Here is a 23,135-nt window from a genome sequence, read left to right on the forward strand (position 1 = left end):
TTAAAAAAAACCATTATCGTATTATCGATGAATGCATTAACTCGATCGTTCTTTGCGAGTCCTTAAACGACACCGTGAAAACGTACCACAGGAGAGTACGCGAGCTGAACAAATGTAACTGTTGAACCATTGGTGACGTGTCGCGTTTTGTATTATCAACTTTATTTCGTTTCTATATCGGAACGTAAAACGTAGTCGTTATATTTTGCTTCGCTTAGCAAACGAAATCGGTAACTCGGATCCGTAGTCAGTGACGAGGCTATATTATCGTTCCCTATGCCCCGCGAACGTGCTCTTCAGAGATCACAGTGTAAAAAATTCTTTTGGTCAATAATTCATGAAATTCTCGGCGCGTTTCATTACCATCCTTCGCCCGAGCGTTCGTGTCATCCAGAATTAATTCTCTTCTTAGGTTAACGAAAGTTGAAAACGTTCTACGCTACTTCATTTTCAATCGGGCACACCGTTCTTTTCACCTTTGTGCGTCGTTTGTGGTACCGGAGAGTTGAACATTTATTTTCGCGTCACTTTGAAAATCCCGCTTGAAGAGATCGACTATTTAATTTTGAGTGCACGCCCACTGTTATGTAAGTGATCCATACAAGAATCGAGTACCTTATCAATTATCTGGCAAGTACTTTGATCGAAAAAAAAAAAAAAATAACAGTTCGATCCTGCGGTATTGATATTTCATAAATATACTCGCATACCTTGAATTTGGAGTACATATACTTGAATCATATATTTAAACGTATTGTTTCTATAATATCTTAAGGCCTTTTCATTTTTTCTTTATCAACAGCTAGACATTTTTACTTGAATAATTTAGCTCAATTTTAATTTTACAATTTAGCATAATCTTATGTTCTTTGTCACTTTTGTTAGAATATGCTACGAGAAAAACGAGTGTATGCGTTACGTACAATCCCGTACATTTTCTTAATCCTTCTGAGCATTTCTTTTGTTTCTTTGTTTTTTCTTCAAATGTTTATATTACTATGTGAATGTATGCCCATTCCTTTATTTTGGCGATCATGCATTGCTAAAAAGAAGAAGTTGCGAGCATATTAAGTTTTATATCAATTATCTCATTCAGAATGATCTATACATAAATAGAAGCCTATCCATTCTGCGTATATTTAACATTTTTATTTTGTGTTGTTTATTCCTTAGAATTTGAAGTAGATATATTTTAGACGTTTTGGTATTACTTGAAAATATAAAGTTTGTTTAAGTTTTCACATTTAGTTATGAAAGCATATTTTAATTATAATGAACATATATGGTAATATATAATTATATAACAATTACGTAACGTGATATAATACCATTTATAATCGTACAATGTATTTGAAACAATTTATGAATAATCGTAGTGACTAAAATAAACTCATTTGCATTTCGTAGTTTTCCTAATTTTCCCAGAACATATTTTACAAAATTAAATATTAATCGGTAGATCTTGGATACAGTGAAATCCCAAGACTGGATTCTCTAAGAGAAAATTACACAATGCTTGTTAAATGAAATTTAATCGTCTGCTACGAATACAATTTCAATTATTTGTTTCTTCCAATCTGTAACTGTTACTCCATTTGTGTGCAAGATTTACATAATGCATTTGAGTATACAAGACAAAACTGGCAGGATATTTTCATTCGCGGGTGATAGGGTTATAGCACGCACATTTCGTACTGCATTTTCTTTATTATTTTTGAAGAATTAAATAGTAACACTAGTGTATATCCTAAAAATGACTGATATACATCTCCTCCGGTATCTTTCAGAAGATCGAATGCGTGTTTTCACGATATATCGATTTGCGTGTTTCCTAATTGGTTGAAGAATATTTCCGGATTGTTCTATGCATTATCTGTGTCGATCAGCGGCACGATTACTGAACAATGATTGAAATGAAGGAATAAGAATTTAGGGAAGAAACATAGTCTTTCCATTGGTATGATCTACCGTTTCGCACTCGCCCCTTTTTACGCGTTGACGCGCTACAAAACTACACAGTCCAGTTCGGTCTGATTCGACTCTTCTCGGTTCAACTCGGCTCGACTTTGAGTCACAACGACTGCGGAGCTATCGACCGTTCTAGGTTTAGCAAGATAATAATAATTCGGACGGAATGTATTCAACGGGAATCAAATGAATTCTTGTACGCTTTACATGTTACTGTATAGGTTATTGTTAATTTTACAACCGAAACTAACTTGAATAGACGGTTTTGCCGAAAGTCCAATTTTCGATTGGTAGTTCCACCAGCACGTTCGTTGCTCCAACGATATGCATATAATATGCCTGACGCTAAATTATGATTATCTTTTGCATCTAATCTATTTTATAGTTTAAACATCACCGATAAACGAGAAATCAATATCATCTTACGAGTTGGAGATACAACGGTTACTCGTCGTCAAAAATTATTTGTCGCTCATTATTATCTGCTAGAAAGATAAACTCTTCTATCCTCAAACTGTATTAATTCCAACGCGTCGACACTGTGAAATCGATTTTCCTCATCAGAACGCAATTCAAACGCACGAAAACCTGCTGCGGTACTTTCTGCTGCGAAGATCGATCGCCTCCATTACGTGCACGAAAGTAACACACTGTCAAAATGAAAAAACTCTTGAAGTTTCCCTACCAAACGAAGAAAAGTTATATTCTCTTTTTTTCCATCTAAACGTGGAATTTTGTTTTGAAATTACGAACGCCAAATTTTCAATTAACGTGACCATACGAGCGCGTAGTAGTGTAGCTTTAATTACAGACGAAAGTACGTTCAAATGTACAGGCATATTTTTGCAATATGCTTAGATGTTCGAACATATCTCAGTGGATTTCCTTTTGGAAGTTGCTCGATGTTAAACGACATTTGAATTCAATCGTTTTACAATTCCATCTTATGATTGTTGCTACAGGCGTGTTATTAAAACGTCCGAACAACGTATTGCTTACAGGAACACTGCCGGGCTAATGCCGTTGCTGCCATCACCGCCACTACCGAGGCATACAAGAACGAAGCGCGCGGTACATTGAGAAGAAATGTTTGAACGTTCGACGGTAGATCCTGTAAAGGTTTCAAAAGAATAAACCGGATCCAGAGTCTCTTCGAAATGAATGTTGCTGTTGCCGATCAGGATCGGAAAGAAATGCAGAAGACAATGGGTGGTGTAGGACAAAATCAGAAGAAGCAACAACTGTGAATAGCATAAGTAACTTTGAAGTGAAGAGAGTAGATGAGAAAAGAAGAAGAAGAGGCAGAAGAAGAAGAAGAAGAAGAAGAACGCTGACTCCTCGGGTAGCTACTGTGCGACGGTCGAGTCAAGTGTACGCGCGAGGTGCCTCCACGGACGGCAGTATACGTAAAAACAGTGTGTTTCTCGTTCTGCCATCTTGAAAGTCATCCAATTTCTTTCTCCTGGTGGCGCTGGCTCACGTGCGCGGGAAACGTGCACAGTGCGTGCATCGTACACGCACTGTGCTACAATTACGGTCAAAGGAACCTCGCTTTAGGTAGAACTGCGAAATAACGGTTCGCCGAGGGTGCAATAGGACCCGCGATGAAAGTAAGTTCGTTAACCAGTTTACATCATCGTGGGACCGATAACGAGTACTGTAACTGTAACGGTAACGACAGCAGCCGTGAAAGCAACGACACTGTCATCGTGCGCGTCCCTAGCTGGATAAACAGGAATCAGAATGACTTTACCGGGAACGAGAAATCGTGGGTGGAATATAGTCCGCGAGTTCAGTGTGAACCACGTGGCAGTGATGAAATTGTGGAGCAATCGCGATTCTCTGAGGTGTATCCACAGTGATCGCTAGTGTCCGAGAGAAAGAAAGCGGGAGATAGAAGGATAGAGGCCGAGACTCTCACGGAGAGCAGGGCATCGAAAGATATGCGGACTTTTGTGCGAACAGCTGAACCGGAAGTTGTGAGAACAAGTGGAGTGCAACGCGCTCCGCCTAATCGGTGATAGGGTCAGTCGGCTAAAAGAAGATCAAAATTAGTGCTCGTAGCGACAGTAACGCGGCATCTTTCGCGATCACCTTTCCATCCCCTTCCTCTTCCTGTTTGGTTTCGTTTCGCCACCTTTCCTTGCCCCTCACCCCCCACCCCTTCTTGTTCTCAAAGTACAACTCACCTGTTTATTTTCTATTTCGTCTTTCGCTTTGTTACTTATCGGTGGTCAACTTCGTTTCGATGAAACGTTCTTGAAATTAAAAAACTGTGCGGCATGTTATCGAAATGTTAGCGGTCGAGTAATGCAAACAAGATTCCGTCGTGTTAAATGCCGCGCGTCGCGTTTTTTGCAATAGAGAAGGTATACTATCCCTAAATACGTATTTTAAGACACTTCGTGCTCTTTGAATCTGGTACACTCGAACGATGGTTGTTTTAGGATTGTTTACGCAGGGCGCGTCTGATCTTAGTTCAATGTGTACAAATTTCCCGCGCAAAATTTCGCGGAGATTCTCCCGATCTTGGCAATCGGCGCTCCTTCTTATTTTTATTTTCTTTTTTTTTTTGCATTCGCAGCAGACGCACGAAATGTACCCACGAACGAGCCCAATGACATATTAGCTGTGCGTGCGCGTGTCCCTCGTGTATATCGTCCATATTCGATTCGCAACAAAGTTCAACACGTTGATACTAATGTCATGTTTCTCCAACTGTTATCCGCAGAAGTCGTCCCCGGAGCAACATCGGAAGAAAGAAATTTGAATGGTCGGGGTTAAGTTTTGTGTTTGACGAGTGTCACGGTATACGGAGTCGTGGTAGATGAACGCATGAAAGTGTACGTGTAAGAGGTGCGAGGGAAACGGCGAATCAACAACAACAGCAAGACAACGAAGAAGTGTGCGGAGAAAAAGAAAGTGCGAGCACGAGCGTTGAAGTAAGAAGGAAATGATAAACAAAAAGAAAGGGATTTGAAGCAAGCCTGTGGGAAGTAAAGTTCGCCGACGCATAGTAATGTTGTGGAGTAGCGTGTTCCGTAAAAGTTTTTAACGTCGATATAGAATTTATAAATAGATCGGTTGGTGTACTCACGTATGTGTACGCGTACGTATGTGTGCGTGATTACGCGCGCACATGTACGTGATTTTCACTCGAGACTGAAGCGGTGAATTATTCTCGTGCGGATCGACCACTCGTGGGGGAATTTCGAGATCGGCTTACCTTCCGCAGCTGACGTCATTACCGGTAAGTTGTTTTTCCGTTACGAATCTACTTACACTGCCGTAAAATTGCTGCTTCGATTAGCTATACGATAAAATTTACCCGATTCCTCGCGAATATTTTTACACTACTGTAACCGACACCGATCGACATGTGGATAATTCCGTTGTAATTTGGTCAGTCATTTAACGGACACCTTGTATATATGTTGATCACGAGTAAGTTGTATTGAGAGCCAGACGGTCGGGTTATCTTACGACGACGCACGGTAGTATGAATCTTTTAATCTCTTGGCTAGACAAAACTTTTCTGTCAGTTCCGCTTTCATAACTATGTAATTTCCCTTTATCTATAATACAAGGTGCTATTTTATAAAATATCACATTCGGTATATCATTCGGTAAATCAGATTCGGTATACATACTAATTTTCCCGAAAATTATAATTTATAGTAGAAATTACTCGCTACTCTCGTTAAAATTACAGATTTCGTTTTCTGTTCCGAAGAACGGCTCGTAAAGGCTTACTTTGCTTTGAGAGTCATTACAGTACCGTTACTTTGATGATGCTTATCGCCGTTGACCTTGTAAACTTTTTCCTTTATTTTAAAGATGATGCGCAATCATGTTAGGCGGCATTTTTCATTTATTACATAAACAATCGTTAAGCGATCGGTACTATTAATTATTTGTGCTCTACATCGTTTGTTTAAATATAGAATCATTGTTTTCAATCGTTACACATTCTCGATATGTGTTGATAGGTTGTAATTGAATGACGTATAGCGTTCAAAAAGACAATTAGATTCTACATAAATCGTTTATTTCATACAACTTTTTCTGTTTGAGTTCGGTTCCGCTATTTCCCTTTGTAACGCCAATGCGGATTAGGTTAAAGAAAACAAAATGAAAGTTAAATGAAAAAAGCAAGGCTTGAAATGAATTTTGACGGGACTTGTTTCAGTACACAATGCGTTAGGGGTGATGGAGACAGTGGGCAAGCAAGTCCAGGTAGTGAGCGGACTGGGGGTGGGGGGTCCAGTGGGCCCTGTGGGTCCAGTGGGAGCAGATTTGCATCACCATCATCATCCTCACCCCCACTCTCATCCTCCACACCCACACGCCCACCCCCACGGTCATCCTCACGGGTCCCATGGCCACTCTCTCGTCGGCGTAACGTCGACCCCCGGCAGGGGTCAGACCCAACCACCGGTCTCGCATAACCAACATTTGCCCGCGAGATCTACTCCAGTACAACTACACAGGTAAGCTTGTAGGTGTGTTCGCTATCACAGTCGCATTGCATGACTATGTATTCGATGTTGTAATTAAAATGGCAAACATTCTTAATGAAAATGCTTCCATGACTCGTTCGGCCAGCGAACTGGAGTCAGGAAGATTCAGTAAATATGTTCTTTTGAGAAATCATCAGCCATTTTAGGTAGAGCAATAGTCAACGTGTTCTGTTTGAGACTATGTACTCGATTTCAATTTCGTGTATGAATAGAATGTTTATGAAATTAGATGGATGTGTTAAGCTATAACTTAAACAAACCTTTGACGAATTTTTAAAAGTATTGTTATAGAGATACTATAAAAATAATTGAAATACAGTAGGATTTCAAAGTTTCAGTGATTAATTTCTGAGAAAGTGGGTCATCTGAAATTTGTTTGCATACGTATTTGTTTTATTCGTGTATCCATTGTATGGAATTAGATAGTAAATAATCTAATTCGTATCATATACTCTCATTGTATATGCTCAAATTGAAAAATGTAAAGTTGAAATACGCGGTGGGTAAAAGATTGAAGTTGGATACACAACATACGTATAGTTTACTGCGCATGCGTTCTTCCAATTCTACTACTACTGCTACCTGTCGATTCTAACCTCAAACGTCAACGTGCAACGTTGATTTTTAACCTCGTGAGGATACATTTTGTATTTATTGTTTACTTAAAAGTACAAATGTATAGCTGTGCATCATACTCTAACGGATATATTATCGAGAATCTGTGAATTTTGTAAAAGCGATGTATTGGATGTATATATAGAGAATGCACATGGAAAGGAAAAATTCCTTTGAAACTCGAGATTGCCCATTTGTGTGATGAAGTAAGTCCACAGAATTATTCTTTTGCATCGTTCTTTATTCTTCTGGTATACCTTTTTGGTTTAACTTCTCTCGCGTGTACGAGATTTAATCTTTCGTAATATGTAATAATATTCATCAGAATGAAGTCACACTTGAGTACATTAGTTTTTTTTTTGTTAATAAGTTTTATATTAGTTTCACTGATTTTAAGATAATTGTTTCTTTCAGATGCTTATTTATATAAAGTTTTAGAGCCATTTTTTTATACATACGTTATAATTAAAGTTACACAAATTAATTTTATATACTGTTGCAAGTACATTAAATTTGGACAAAGAATTATAATTAGCATTTCCAATATTTAACGCGTGATGACTATTTGAATTGGTACGGGGCTTGAATTAAATAGACTAGAACGCGGGAAAAATAAGTTAGGTTAGGTTTGTCACGAGAGGTTTACAAACGTAGAAAGATACAAAGTAACGTTGTATATGTATTCGTATTAGAATTTTGATCATAACATACAGTAATTCTATACAGCTGGTGGGGATAAAATGAATTTAATGAAGGAATTCATTACAATTCCGTTTCAAAGAAATGCTTTATTTAGATATTTCAGCGTCGTAATTTATTAAATACTTCGAGATTATGTTTAAAGCATGATTGAAATTCTACTTTATTATGTTAGTGAGGCGCGTCTAATTGGAGTTATGCACTACCTCCCATTTTACTTAGATGTAAATGATTTATTTTTCGAATAAAAAATCGAATAAATATGAAAACTTGTTGAACGAGGAAAGAGAAAGCGAACAGTAGGTCGCATGGTAGGGAATAAAAGATGGCGGTGATGACGAAAATGCACAACTTTTTACCATAAAATATATTCAAGAAATAACACTAATAATTGTAAATAAAAACATACTCCAAGGTATTTTAATAGGCGATGAACGCAAAGTATAAGCAGAACGATATTTACATTTTTCTTCATAAAGAAACGATTTAAACAATACAAATTCAATCGAAAACATTTTCCTTTGTTTCTGAAATATTTTTTCTAATGTATGCAAAAGAGACATTCCTTTTTACGCGCTGCTTAAAAAAATGACAAATTAACGTAAATACTCATATTTTGAACAGTACATTAAACGGTACATATACATTAATCCTGCTGCAACTAAATTTACACAAAGCCGTATGAACATCTACGCAGTTATATCATTTTCTTCGCGAGTTAAGTTCGAATGTAGGTTCTAATCGCATTGAGCATCATTCATAAAAGGGAAAAAGAGTAGGTGATATATCGTACGCAGAACATTTTAGAAGTGGGAGGAGGGGGGTCAGTGACCGTTACATCATCAAGAATTCATAATCTAGGGAAATTCATAAAGCGGCCAAGTATTTGCAAGTGTAAATCCAAATGTGATATACATAAACAAGGTCTGGGTTAAGTCTGGATTATAATTAATTGTAAACACGGCATGAGACATATTATTGTTAAATAATATCATTGAATTTCAGCGTTACATTCATTTATTTATTTTTTCATTCATATAATGTAGACGTAGTATGACTGCGGTAAATTTGTCATCGTCTGAATGCTTACAAGCTTACATTTTGTAGATATTATGGTACATGATAAAATAATATGATAAAGTGTAAAAAAATTCTCGGTGCATTGATTATTGCAAAAAACACGATACTGATTGTTAAAAAGAAAGTGTAAAATCGCAATGTCAATCGGGAACTGATTAAACCTGGATCGCGATTCGCTAGGAAATAATGCTAGAAACGCTTGTGGAAGAAACTGGTCGAATGTATACGGCGATCTGGCAACATCGCGATAGCAACGTCGCCTTACGAAAGCAGACAGGCACATTCACCCTTTGTGATGTTCAACGCATGCGCAGTGATTCCACACAGAATAGGTACCGATGCACCGGCACGCGGAACCATGATGTGTGCTATACTGCGACACCGCATATCGTTATATCGTATGACGCATGCGTGTCGTGTTTTGCCACATGTGACAAACTAACGCCGAAAGGTCGTCTGTCTACTATTCTAGCATATGTATAGTTGATGCTTGATTTCACATGAATCATATTTTTATCGCGTGACGCCATTGGTTTGTTAACCATCAGCTTTTGTTATGTACTTGCTCCTCGAGACATTTTATCTTTTCACGAGAATTTAATTTTAGGCGTCGAGTTATTTATTCCTTTAATATTCGTTATCAGAATTCTGAAATCGCTAGCTCGTGAATAGAAGAGAAATATATCTGTCTATGACTCCGAAACGGACGATTCTGTTCTGCACATGCGCCCTGATGTCTTGTCGTAGCACTCCGAATTCCCGCGCATTTTCATATGCTGACCATGAACAAATTATCAGTTTGATCGAATTTATTTACATCCTGCAGACAATAAATGATACACAGTAGAGGAGACAATAACAAGACGTCTCGTGTTTCCGGAACAGTTATCTTAACGCACGAGGGATTACGTGATATCCATTTGCAACATGTTAATTTCTCCAGTTTATTTAACCAAAATCGTAACTTGTGTTCGCAACAGAAGTCCAAAATAGCAGTTATTTTTAAAATATTTTTGGAAAAAGTCATTCAGCGAAAATTAATATTTGTTTAAATGAATGCTAGTTGAATGCTAGTAATAATTTTAAATGATTATTATTTGTTTGGTTGCTAGTAACCAGTATAAGTCACTGAAATTTTTTTCGGTTACCGGTAACCATTATCGATGTCGGGAACTTAATTTTGATTATTCACGAGAACATAGTTTTTTGGTCGCCGTACAATCAATGTCGACAAAAATTTTTTCTGGTTACATTCGACTGTTGCTATAATTATTAAAATTACTGATAACGTTAAGAAACGGGTATAAAAATATATGAAATGAAGAATAAAATAGAAGATATTGGAGAACAATACTTTTATATATTTTCTGCGTATGTACATTCATGTTTGCTTACATATATATATTCTATATTTAATTTAACAAACATATGCTTTATAATATATATAATGTATATAATGCATGCATAACTATAACTTCGTTTACTGAGTAAATTTTACTCTACCTTGGTCATTAATTCAGTATTGATGTTCATAAGTAGACTGCGAATTTGATGCATTTATGACAAAAATTAATAGGTCACATACAAAACGGGAAAGACATTAGAAAAGTACAAGAATGTCGTTCTACTATTTTAGACTTTTCAAGATGACTAAAAGAAAAATACATTTTCATTTAATCTCGGTTTTCTACAATCAACTTGGACAATTTTTATTGTGCCTAAAGATCCACAGTCTACTTCTAAGCTTCCCCTTCTAATTTGCAACTTCGTTATACACTGACTAAAAAGTTCTTCCGATTCGTCATCGAAAATCGAACCTACTTCCATTCAATAGATTCTCTTAAAAGTGACAAACAATTTACTACATTATAGGTAGATGTAATATTTATATTTATTTCATTAATTGTTCCTTCACTTTAAAAATTATGTGGTAGCCAAAAAACTTTGTCCTCGTGAATAATGATTATCGGTAACCAAAATAAAATTCTGGTCATTGATAATGACGACTGGTAACGAAAAGAAACGTCCGGTTATCGATAATCGTTACTGGTAACCAAAAAAAATGTTTAGTCATTTTTAATGGTTACCGGTCGCTAATATAGTGTTGGTCATTCATAATAGTTATTCCTAACCAAATCTGTTAGTTCAATGTATTAACCCTTACACCACAACTTCGAAATTTTGTCTTATAACAATTATGATGTCTGGTTCGTAATGATTTCAGGTCGCCGCAAAGTTACGTAAACATCAAGAGCAGCAGTCCTGTGTCACCAAGAACAGTAGGAGCAGGCGTGACGTACGTCCAAGGTGGTGCGGCCGCATCTTCCGCGGCAGCGGCGGCAGCGGCAGCGGCAGCTGGGACAGCTGGCAGTAACGCTCCTGGAGGTCCTTCAATAGGTGGAGGCGGTGGCAGTGGTTGTGGCGGCGGTGGAGGCGGTGGTGGCGGTGGCGGCGGCGGTGGCGGAAGTGTTAACAACGCTGGTGGCACGAACAGTGGAAGCGGTGTCGTTGGGTCCGGAGCTGGTGTTGGGGCCGTTGGGAACGTAGCACCACCCGGAAGTGGGAATAATAGTGGTACCGGTAGTGGTACCAGCGCGGGAAGCAACAGTGCCGGGAGTGGTACAGTGGGTGGTGCACCAGGGGGTTACGTTACTGTACCAATGGCTGGAGGTCTGCGATATATCCATCCGTATCCACCGACGCCAACATCGGCCTCGGTGCCAGCCGTAGCCACGGTGGTCACGTCGACCTCGTCGGCGTCAACTCCTATACCGGTAGCAGCGCCTGTGGCTCCGGCAGTGCCTGCCAATCCACCCACAGTTAGTCAAACGCCACCACCATCGCTTTCGGGAACTGCTTACGCCACGAGGGATGTATATCGCAGCGCCACCACAAATGTAGGTATTTTACTGTTTAAATCAGCCGCGTCCCGATCCAGAACAATCACATGATAAATGCCGCGTTCTGTTTTGTCGATCAACAAATGTGAGCCTCCACGGATAGAAATGATTCTAATCGGATCGGAAACAGCTGATCGAGTATATATAGCGATGTAAAACGTTTTGCGGACAACAATGACCCACGAGCAATATACATGGACGGTATAATTGTAGAAAAAAGAATATAATAAGTGGCTTGTCTTTGTTCTTGACTTTCACCTGTTTTTAATCCTTTCTTATCTTACGCGAAAGTGGCAGTTTAAGCACTTGTTGATATGATAACGATTATTTCATTTCAGATACAATTCTATCGCGTCAATTGTTGTGCTGGATGCTACCTAGTGTAACTCGTTCGCAAGCTTTAAACATTTTAAAACATTCTTTTTATTTCGATAACTAAGACAACGAATGTAAATATGATATCGACGCATAGTAAAAAGAGTGCCGCGGTGCATAGCTATTTGAGGTTCAATTGAAGTGCAAGAAATGTATAACGGGGCTTTAGGTATATTGATAACGTACCGTCTGTCCTCTTGAACCGGGTCATCGATTTTCTTGAAATAGGTTTGCGCCGAGAAGGTTAGGCAAGATAAATTGAATGAAACACTCGAGAGCATAAAGAAAGTACAAGACGGCTGAATGAAAACAGAATTGAAAAAAAAAGGATGGATTTTGACCGTAGTATTTTTACAGGTGAACGAGAGGATCGCCATCAACGTGAGCAATAGTCCTTTGTCGCAGATTGGAGTCGGTGTTGGAGTAGTTACAGCCGAATATGCGACGAATAGCGGTGTAGGTAGTGGCATGGCTGGTGGCAGAGGGGATAGACCGAGAATATCTCTTCTGCCGCCTGCTTCGGTGACGCCGACAGCTTCACCGACGGCCGCTTCAGACTATCAGCACGTGACCAGTGCGAGAAATTCACGAATGGGCCTTATGCCCGTCCAACCGGATCAGTATTGCACTCGTACGGCCGTCGAGATAGCCAATCTGCAGGAGGCACCGCCCTTCAAAAAAATACGTTTGGCCCAACCAACGCAACTTCAGTTACAGTCCCAATCGCAATCTCGCTGTCAAAGCCTATCGCCCGCTGACCCCTGCGGTAAACAAGAGCACGTGGTACAGTTGCAGCAGCCACTCAGGATAGACACTAGGGTGGGTATCGAGTACATGCGCGTACGTTTTGAAATTAATATAGAGTTGAGGTATTAAACTCGGTGGAGGAGTCGAGCGAAGAGAACTAAGAGAGGTTTATGTTCAACGGTTAGCAGAAGATATCAAGGCGATAACGGACTAATATTTGGGTTATTCCTCGCAAAATCGGACACTTTTCGGAATAGTGTTTCAAATTTTGCTGAAATTTGGATATGTTGTAGCTTTTAGTGACATATAAAAGAAAATAATTTCAAAATATTCTTCGAAATCCTAAAAATTGTCAGTTTTACGGACGTGCAAAATAAAGTTTCAAGAAAATTAGGATAGCCCTAAGTGTGGAGCCCTCATTGGGGACCCTTTTTAAAAATGCGGACCTGTTATACCTGGAGCTATTATACTATGTATGCGACCACCACAGGATTTAATACCTTTATAAATTATTGGGAAAATTCACTTTTTTTCAATAGTATTAATTGTTGGAAATATTTACTATCATTGCTCTTTGAACATCGCAAGAAAGGGGTGATGAAAGTATAGATTAAAGAGTTAATGTTTCGCTGTATGTTTTTTAATCAATAACTAAACGAAGGACCTACAATAATTCTTTTAATTGGATAATTTATGATCTATTATTTTTTAAAAATTTTATTTAAAAACTCGGTGTGATGGTGTAGGCGGCTCTTCGAAACGACTTGCAGTTGGAGCCAGTTTGCATAGTTTGCTGTTAGTACGCCAAATGAAAATAATGAAGGAATTGTTTAATTGTGACCCCCAACATTAAACACATTAATTTTCAATTTAGTTCAATAAACGAAGGCAAAACCATGGATCATGAAACTTTTCATCCTTTTATAGTTTATACCAAAGGAGATCATATTATCGAAATTGTATCAATTATGAGTTAAATAATCATGTTATTGTAGATCATTTAGTTAGTTATTGATCGTAAAACAATATATCACAATGAAACATTAAGTCTTTAATCTATAGGGTGTTTTCTTTACCTCGAAAAATTGAAATAGCTCGTGAAGGAGAGAAGCTGTAAAAAAATGTTGAGTAAAAATTGCTTGATATGAAGGGGGACATGAAACGGTGTAAGTTAATTTTAAAGCACGGTAGGTTGGCGGAGAAATTTTAAAATCGAATTAATTTTTTTAAATGGAACCATACATTTTCTTTTCCGTAGTACATATGACGGCATTTATTGGGACGAATTCAGCGACCTACATAAAAGGTCATTTCCTTATATTCTAGCCCGTCTTAGATTCATCATTCGTCGACAGCTGTCGTGCTGTCGTCGCTCCACTAGTCGCAACATTAACGACGCGTCGGCGACAATGTTGTCTACTCACCTGTAGGCTACATAGTGTAGAATGCATTTTCGGCGTCAAAACAACTGCCGAACGAACTCCTTACTGCTTTTCAGGTTTCTGAACATTACGAACGTCAATCCCCGTAATAAATGACACCATAATACGGGAAAAAATATATGGTTCCATCAAGTAAAATTATTCACAATTTACCCCCAACCTAGCCTATAAAAAATTAACTTACACCGTATTATGTCCCCCTTCGTATTAAACAATTTTTATCTAAACATTTTTTCGATAGGTACAGTCCTTCACGAAATATTTATATTTTGCGAGATAAAGGAAACACTGTGTACTTCCTTCACACTCTCTCCCATTACTTCCCTATGGAACGTATTCTCCACTTTCTTGTGATATCCATTGAGCGATGATAGTAAATATTTCCAACAATGAATACTATTGATAAAGAGTGAGTTTTCCCAATAATTTATAACGGTATTAAATCCTGTGGTGGTCGCATACATGGTATAAGAACTCCAGGTATAACGGGTCCGCATTTTTAAAAACAGGCCCGCAATGAGGACACTTAGGGCTGTCCTAATGTTCTTGAAACTTTATTTTGCACGTCCGCAAAACTGAAAATTTTTAAGATTTCGAAGAATCTTTTGAGATACGTTCACATGTAACTAAAGGCTACAACACATCCCAATTTGAACAAAATCTGGAACAGTACTCTGAAAAGTATCCGATCTCGCGTGAAGTGACCCATTTACGGTTGTGCATAGAATTTCAAGTCCAAATTAGCTTAGTTTCAAGCATATTTTGAACATTTTTAAGATATTGAAAACGTCCTTGGACTCGGATGGAGTAGAAAATTCTGGCATACGCACAAAATTTAGAGCTATGTTTACACAACACATCTGCGACAGCCTTGTGGTGTGATCACCTCACGTCGAGTTGACGAATGTCAGTTTTTTGACATCAAAGATGTCTTACAGTCTATTATTCACCACACTTAGACAAATATTATATGCGGCCGTACTAGCAGCAGGTACAAATGCCATCTTCACGTCGCAATAACTGATGTCTTATGCTGTTTCGTGTACTTTGTTCTCGTATTATAAAAGAACTCTTGAACTTGCTTTGCGCGATTGCTTCGTACTGTGTAGACATAGCTTTATATTTGTCGTCTCCTTAGGTTTATTATTACTAGACTGTGGATTTTATGCATTTATAACAAAAAAGTACAGGTGCAATTTAAAATCACTAATGAGGAAAATAAATTTTTAATTAGCTTACAATTGATGCATACAAATTTTATTTTGGATAAAGATCCGCAGTCTAATTATCACATTATATTCTCACCTCGAAATGTGTCTTTGGTGCATCACAGTATTATATGAGCATTTTCTGCTAGGAGCAGCCCGCTGCGTATACGCCGCAAACAGAAGCTATTTCTCCCACGCTTCCGGAACCGAACACGCAGGAAGACGCGCAATTTAGGAGTACCAAGGATGATCTTCTGCAGCAAATTGCCAAGGTCGACAGAGAGATTGCGAAGAGAGAGTCTCAGATAAACAAGCTTCGGAAAAAGCTGAAAGAATTAGAAGAGGCAGCGAATAAACCTCTAGAAGCCAGTGGTCTTAAACGACAGGTTGAGGAACAATCGCAGCAACCAAAGCACCAGTCTCTGGCACAAAAGATTTATGCTGAAAATAGGGTAAGACATTTGGTTAAGAAGTTCAAGCATGATTTTCAGAACTTTAAAAACACTTCGCGAGAGATTTCAAATTTAATTTCTATTGCAGAGAAAAGCCGAGGAAGCTCATAGACTCCTAGAGAGGCTAGGTCCAAAAGTGGAGCTACCTTTGTACAATCAACCGTCGGATACAAGTGTGTACCAAGAAAATCGTACGAAGCATCAAACGTGTATGAGAGCTAAGCTTATAGCGAGGCTTCGTCGGGAACACGCCGAACGAGCGTCTCTCCATCGGCAACAGTCTCGGACGTACGCCATTTTGGTGCAGGAGTGGCATCGTAAGATAGAACGATTGGAGGCGACGCAAAAAAGGAAATCGAAGGAAGCGAAAAATCGCGAATTCTTCGAAAAGGTGTTTCCTGAGTTGCGAAAACAGAGAGAAGACAAAGAACGTTTCAATAGAGTTGGTGCCCGCATTAAAAGCGAAGCTGATCTAGAGGAAATTATGGACGGCCTTCAAGAACAAGAGGTAATTTACACTGTTAGAATTTATGTAATAATATATACAACAGCATGCTCGACTGAATGTGGTCGTCTTCTTTAGGGCTTGACCAGGCTAAAAAAAAAGACGAAAATGAATTTTGTTCTCAAGTTATTAACAATTAACATAATAACAACCACACTAATTTTGTGTTGCGCCCGTGGCGTCACAAGCGAATTTTCATAATTTAAGAATATGATAATGAAAAGTTAATATGATTATCACTGGACTATCATACCGGTGGTCATCCATAAATATTACCTAATTTTTGACGTTGTTCAAAATTTGATAACCACCGATATTCATCTTAGTTTAACACTTAGTTTAACGCGAAAATGTTCGCTTAAATGACCGCTTTTATGAAATATTAGAATAATTTAGCAAAGGAACATGGACTTTCTGAATATTATACTACGTTCTATGCTGTTAAATAACAACATACATCAAATTAATTGGATTAGTTTCACGTAAACTGCAAGATCGTGCACGTCACACATGCGTGCTGGTAGTGAACGTGTTATTTGAACTAATTTTGTGACAGTGATCACGGATGACTACCATCGGTATCATTAAGAAAACGATTGGCAGTCACCTGTGACTGGCGTGGTACTAAAAAATCTTTCTGACCTATGTACACTGGAAGTATTACATCGTACAATAAACAAAGACAGTGATCATCAGGCTCATGCTTAGCTGTTGAGATCTGTTTATTGTTAATAATTTGAAGACGAGTCTTTTATTGCTATTTAATCACTATTAAGTTTTAATTATTGGAGTTATCTGGTAGAACAATCATGGTAATGTTTTCTCCATAACTATTTTTTAGATGGAAGATAAAAAAATGCGTTCGTACGCAGTGATACCTCCGTTGTTATTGGATACGAAACAGAGACGAATCGCGTTTCAGAATCGAAACGGTCTGCTTCAGCCAGAAGAATTAGAGGCTCTTCACAGTGAACGGAAGTTAATCAACGTTTGGAGTTCTGTGGAGCACGAATTGTTTAAAGAAAAATATTTACAACATCCTAAGAACTTTGGAACGATAGCTCAATCTTTAGAACATAAGTCCGTTCCAGATTGCGTGCATCATTACTACCTCACTAAAAAAGCAGAAAATTATAAGCAGCTATTGCGAAAGTCGCGGCAACGAACACGTAGCTCTCGGAACAATCCTAATAATAAAGTGAGTCACATTAAAATTCTATTATCGTCAACATACGTTTCATTTGTAAGAATGAATAGGTCTTCATGCCTGAATATGTCTTGATCTGTTCAAGGTAAACAATACCAGTTCAAGTATTGGACCTATAGACATTCTAACTACGGGTGTTACGACGAGGCTGCAGCGCGAGCAGCAACAGAAAACACAAGAAAATCCTCAGAATAATTCGACAGCGGCGTCGACTACGACGACGACAACTACCACCTCAGCCGTATCGAACGTGTCAGCGTCCGTTACATCAACGACAGCGACCACATCAGCGACTTCCTTGAGTTCATCGGCAACGTCGAGTACATGTTTAACAACGGAATCCGTAATAACGTCAACAGCAGCGGCAACCACATCGATATTGAGTACCACGACAGCGTGTGTCACTTCGTCGATCACATCTAGTGTAAAGGATAACAGGGAAACTAACAAAGAAAATAAGGAAATTAAAGTGGAGCCCAAGGAGTCGAATCTCATCAAAGTGGAGGTGAAGGAAGAGCCGCAATTGAGTTCTGAAACGGTGTCCGCAAAGGATGTTAAAGTGATGTACGTATATTTTTTTTTCTGTAGACGCTTCTGCTTAAACAGCTTGAAACTACCATTAATACAACAGGTGATGTCATAGTAAAACTATTGTCTTTAGTTGCCTATTTATTTCGGACGATTTATATTTACAGTAGCTTAGAATTCCAGATATATATTAACCGTCATAGGCTTCTTACAAACATTTATTTCAACCATTTGTGTTTCATTCGTAATTTTATATTTTAAACAAGCATATCAACCTGTAATACAATCACAGAGAAATAAAAGATTTTACGGTATCTAAAACGGGAAAGGGAAGAATATTCACCAAAGAAGCGTATTATGGTTAATTCTTTTTCTTTTCTTTCGGTATGTAATAAATATTTTTGATTTTTTTTCTACAAGAAACACTATTTTCTTTTTTATAACTTGAGATATACGATTCTTGATGAAATCACCTGATAATTGCACATCGAGTATATCAATGAATATATGCAGCTATATTAATTTAAGTGCTGCAAATACCGATTGTTATTGAAGGGAAACAATAATCAGTCGAAGGAAACACTATTTGTTTACAACAATTTATTTTAATGATACTATATATTTTTATCATGGTGGTGTATCAATTGTGGACAAAGGAAAATTCACTAACCTATGATAGAGTAATCTGAATACGTGTTTTTTTTTATCACATTTAAAATCACACTACGATAGGTTAACATCATATTACGATAGGTTGTTGGATTTATGTTACTTCCTATTATTACGCCAGAATTATAGAAAAAATGAAAGAAGAAATATCTTCATTTTCATGTAAGAAGAAATCGATATATTTGAAAACTAGAAAAATATTATTTACTCTGTCGAAACAAGTTACGGTTTTCGTTGATATTCTTTTCCATCAATGAAATCCTCTGTGATATTGGAAATGTTCGAGTTAGGTGAGATGTCTCTTACACGTTCGAATTGACTAAAATGGAGAATTCTTTTTCTTTCTTTATGAAGACGCTTTTAAACGGTAATCATAAGGCGAATAACTTAATAATATATCTGTAGTAAAATATTTGATGAAGTTAATTTCTCCAAGTGTATAACATGTCTGAAATCTTCGCATTTAAAATTTTCGGTTATATTTTCTTTACCACATAAACACTATGAAAAAGGTTTGAACCAAATTGTTTCTGTGTTAATGAGTTCAAGTAGGTAAAAAAGGTTCATATAAACTTATAGCCGAAAATGCTTGTATTGAGAAGTTATGTTTATATTTACGATAGTTTACGACTTTTCAATAGAAATAGCATGAAACTTTTAAATGCAAGTTGAAAGTGAGTAGGCTAAGGGACCCAATTACTGTGTGGGTACCAATTACTGTGCCTATATTAATTATACTTATTTTAATGCATAATGGATATTAAAAAGGAGATACTACATTTTTTTCATTAAAATCAGTTAATATATATGTTATGTATCTCTGTTTTAATATTCATTATGCTTTAAAAATAAGTATAATGAATGTAGGCACAGTAATCGATACTCCCACAGTAATTGGATTCCTTATACTATCTTTATTGTCGTTAGGATTAAAATTTGCAAGTAGAAGGGAGATAAAAAAGTAACAACTATAATGTGTCTATTTACAGTTCCACTTTGCTTCATGGTACAATTATCATACATGTTTTTTTACCTTCCCTCTTATCGTAGTAGTTAGGGGAGGGCGTCAATAAAATTATCGCGAGTCCCTTGTCAAATTACATATATTACGGATAACTTAAATTATTATTAGTTTTTACACGCGTATTTGACTTGTGTTTCGTTATTTTATCTTATCTCCAACTATTTAGTATTTATAGCGCACTTAAATGTATGGATTTCAAATTCATAGTTCTCAATTAACATTTCATCGTATCTCTAATTAACATTTTACGGCGATGCTTTAGCCTTTTTGCGATCTACTGTGTTTCTGTATTTTTGATACTTAGGTAAGTTTAAGGAAAATGCACGGAAAGATTCTCGCGCTCACAATATTTTGGATAATATCAATCAGATTTAGAATTTTTAAATCGTTGAATGTGGTTGACAGTTCATTCAAAAATGTGAACAATAGCGTGCCTCTGGTTTGTTTGTTCGAGGAACAAAAGGATCTAGGTCATGTTTTGTGTTCTTTGTTACCGTGTTACGTACATTTCGGAACCAAAAGCTATAATATGGCCAAACATACTTTTATTTCATCCTGTGTTCTCTAATAGTCGGTATCATGAACGTAATTTTGTTCTTCTCGTTGGTTCTACCGTGCCAAATTAAACTAATTATTTTTAATATTCATCGAAAGTATTCCGTGGTTATTTGTAACATTTTAAGCAATAAGTACGATGGCGACGTCTGTAGATTTCGTACATGGAAATTTAAAAATGTCCAGCCGTCAAAGTGGTTTCTCAAAAAACGTCTGGTACAAGGATTAATTTCCATGGAGTTCTTGTTTTCCGTAAATCGCTGTCAAAATTTTCATAAACACCCGAAACGAACATCTTAACGAACACGTCAATCGTCGCGTATTGTTCACAGATTATACATGATGTGATCGGTAACTGGCGGTACCATCGAAAAGGGGCTGAATGCAGAATAAGAATTTTTCGTATGAGTCTTTGCCTTCGAGAAAACCGTCAAGTTGGCGTGCTTAGAGTTTCTAAGTAGAATCGGTAGGTCATGATCAGACGTCTTACCCGATTCTTATTCAATACATAGCAGTTGCTTTCGCCGAATTTTAAAACTCTCGATTTTCTCGAAAACAGAGCCTCGAATGAAAAAAACTTTATTCTAAATTTTCAACTTATTTTTTTAATCTAGAATCACTTCCTTTAATCTAGAATCACTTCCGTCGTATGCGCTTAGATATAATTTAATAATGATCATGGTGTTCGAAGAATCTGTTGTTAAATGTTCATTGTGTTTATATTAGATGGGAGAATGGCAGAAATCTTTTTAGGAGAGAGAGAGAGTAATGTTACAGTGACAACGATTGTAACTGTTCTTGGAAAAAGAAGCAATTGATGGAAGTACAGAGATGGGAAGAGAGGATGGGGTAGTCGATTGGTGGGGAAAATGGGGTGGATGGAAGCAGAGTGGCGGTGAGCGAGGGACGGTAGGGTGGTTATTAGCAGATTGTAATGCTAATCAATGGTTGCTGGTTAGTGGATTATGTTTACGTAGGCATTCATCATCGAAATTGAGTTGATCGTTGAAAATCTGATCCCAGGTTTGCATGAAAATTGGAAGGAATGGCTGCTCTTCCCTTCGGAAACGATTAATTGAAATTGAAATGAAATATTAATTTTCCGCTGAACGTAGCTCGATACTTTTCAACGCGGGGATGACCAAACCAGTCCATTTAAAAAATTGTAAATCGTATATACGCATCGAAGCGCTTCTCGGTAGAACAGTATTGTAAAAGTTCATTTTACACTTTCGAATTATTCGTTAAGCTTTATAATAGTCCATATCGAGATTTTTATATATGTATTTGGGATACTTTCCGAATGTTTTACCGAAACGATTTAGGCTACATCAGTTAGTCAATAATAATGCTGTTCGTCGCTTCTGCAGAAAAGTACTAAAATTGTCAAAACAAATTGCTATGCATATAGTGAATTTTTATACGTTTATACTTTATGATGGTCTAAGGAAAATAACGAAATGGAAAGCTTAGACCAATTCAATTATTTTTCATGTTATTCCGGGTTTATCGAAAGAGTTAGTTTAATTTGTTAAAAACAAAATTTTACTTCTCTCGACACACCAGAATGTCATATTATGATACAGCATGCGGACGCAGAATTATTAGCAGTTACGAAAACTGTGGATTTTCATGGAAATTGTCATCGTTAAAGACCAATTTCAAGAAAGTAGATTTTATTAGAATTTTTCTTTTCAAAATAAAAGTTTGTCTGTTTGACAAAGTATGTAGTCCGGAGCTCCATTCGCTGTGTGCAAGGTGTACACCTTTTTCGGTATCCCTTTTCACTCGGGATGTAATTCATAATTGAGAAAGGAGTGATTAAACTTGAAAAAGTAAGGCATAAGAAGTGTCCCACCTAGCTGTGCCAGTCCTGAACAATTTTGTTATTAATACAAATACAAAAAAAAAAAATATTTAGAGAGAAAGTTATTGTACTTGGAGGAGGACATTAGTCTGTGTGGGCGGAGGTCATCTCAAGGTCATGTTTTCCGAGATCTTACGAACAGTAACAGTTGTTTTAAAATGGAATGACCTGCCTTTTGTTTCGTGAATCGAGTATCAAATTCTGCGTACTGATATTGCCGAATTTAATTATTATTCGCGAATTACAAGTAATTTTGTGTACGAATAAGAAGATGACGAATAAACCGATTTATTCGTTATGCACGAATCATTCGAAATAAGTTTTGTACAAGTCTAACATCTATAACAAGCGCTCAAATTATTGTACTGTTTGGGTATACTGTGACGAACTAGCTTAATTGTGTGTGGTTATTGATTGTTGCAGAATCGACGGGAAGAGCACATTAACGTCGTCGACGTCGTCGTCGTTGAGTGTGAACGCAACGAACACGATGAACACGACGAACGCGACGACGATACATATGGATTTCAAAGACTCGAACAAAAAGAAGCCTGTTGGCAGGGAGGCGAACAGCAGTGGCGTGGCCGGCGTGACCGTCGCGGGAGCCGCCAGCAGAATAAAGGAAAAGAAGAAGGACAACCATGCTACACCTATGGAGACTAGTGACGAGGAAGCCCAGTCGATGGACACTATCGGTAAGTTTCATCCAAAATGATCTATTTCATTAGTTAGCAGCCTCTTTGGCGACACTGATGCACCAGTTTCACGAATTCT

The 23,135-nt window shown here is 37.5% G+C and overlaps 1 protein-coding gene across 7 annotated transcripts in view; it reads left to right on the top strand.

Moving 5' to 3' along the window:
* Positions 1 to 23,135, top strand: part of Smr (nuclear receptor corepressor smrter) — a 74,026-nt gene that overhangs the window by 2,280 nt on the left and 48,611 nt on the right. For 3 of the 7 annotated variants that reach the window (XM_076805044.1, XM_076805033.1, XM_076805036.1), the window contains exons 2-11: positions 2,970 to 3,993; positions 4,700 to 5,218; positions 6,158 to 6,458; positions 11,107 to 11,779; positions 12,515 to 12,976; positions 15,704 to 16,006; positions 16,095 to 16,514; positions 17,353 to 17,709; positions 17,804 to 18,282; positions 22,785 to 23,056. In XM_076805044.1, the coding sequence (XP_076661159.1) occupies positions 6,178 to 6,458; positions 11,107 to 11,779; positions 12,515 to 12,976; positions 15,704 to 16,006; positions 16,095 to 16,514; positions 17,353 to 17,709; positions 17,804 to 18,282; positions 22,785 to 23,056 (3,247 nt within the window). In that variant the 5' untranslated portion in view covers positions 2,970 to 3,993; positions 4,700 to 5,218; positions 6,158 to 6,177. Of the gene's footprint in view, positions 1 to 390; positions 588 to 2,969; positions 3,994 to 4,699; positions 5,219 to 6,157; positions 6,459 to 11,106; positions 11,780 to 12,514; positions 12,977 to 15,703; positions 16,007 to 16,094; positions 16,515 to 17,352; positions 17,710 to 17,803; positions 18,283 to 22,784; positions 23,057 to 23,135 lie in introns of those variants that run through there. The other 4 variants (XM_076805038.1, XM_076805039.1, XM_076805049.1 and 1 more) reach the window with 4 other exon arrangements.

This window comes from Halictus rubicundus, chromosome 2 (genome assembly GCF_050948215.1).
Source record: "Halictus rubicundus isolate RS-2024b chromosome 2, iyHalRubi1_principal, whole genome shotgun sequence".
In the NCBI taxonomy this organism is placed as follows: domain Eukaryota; kingdom Metazoa; phylum Arthropoda; class Insecta; order Hymenoptera; family Halictidae; genus Halictus; species Halictus rubicundus.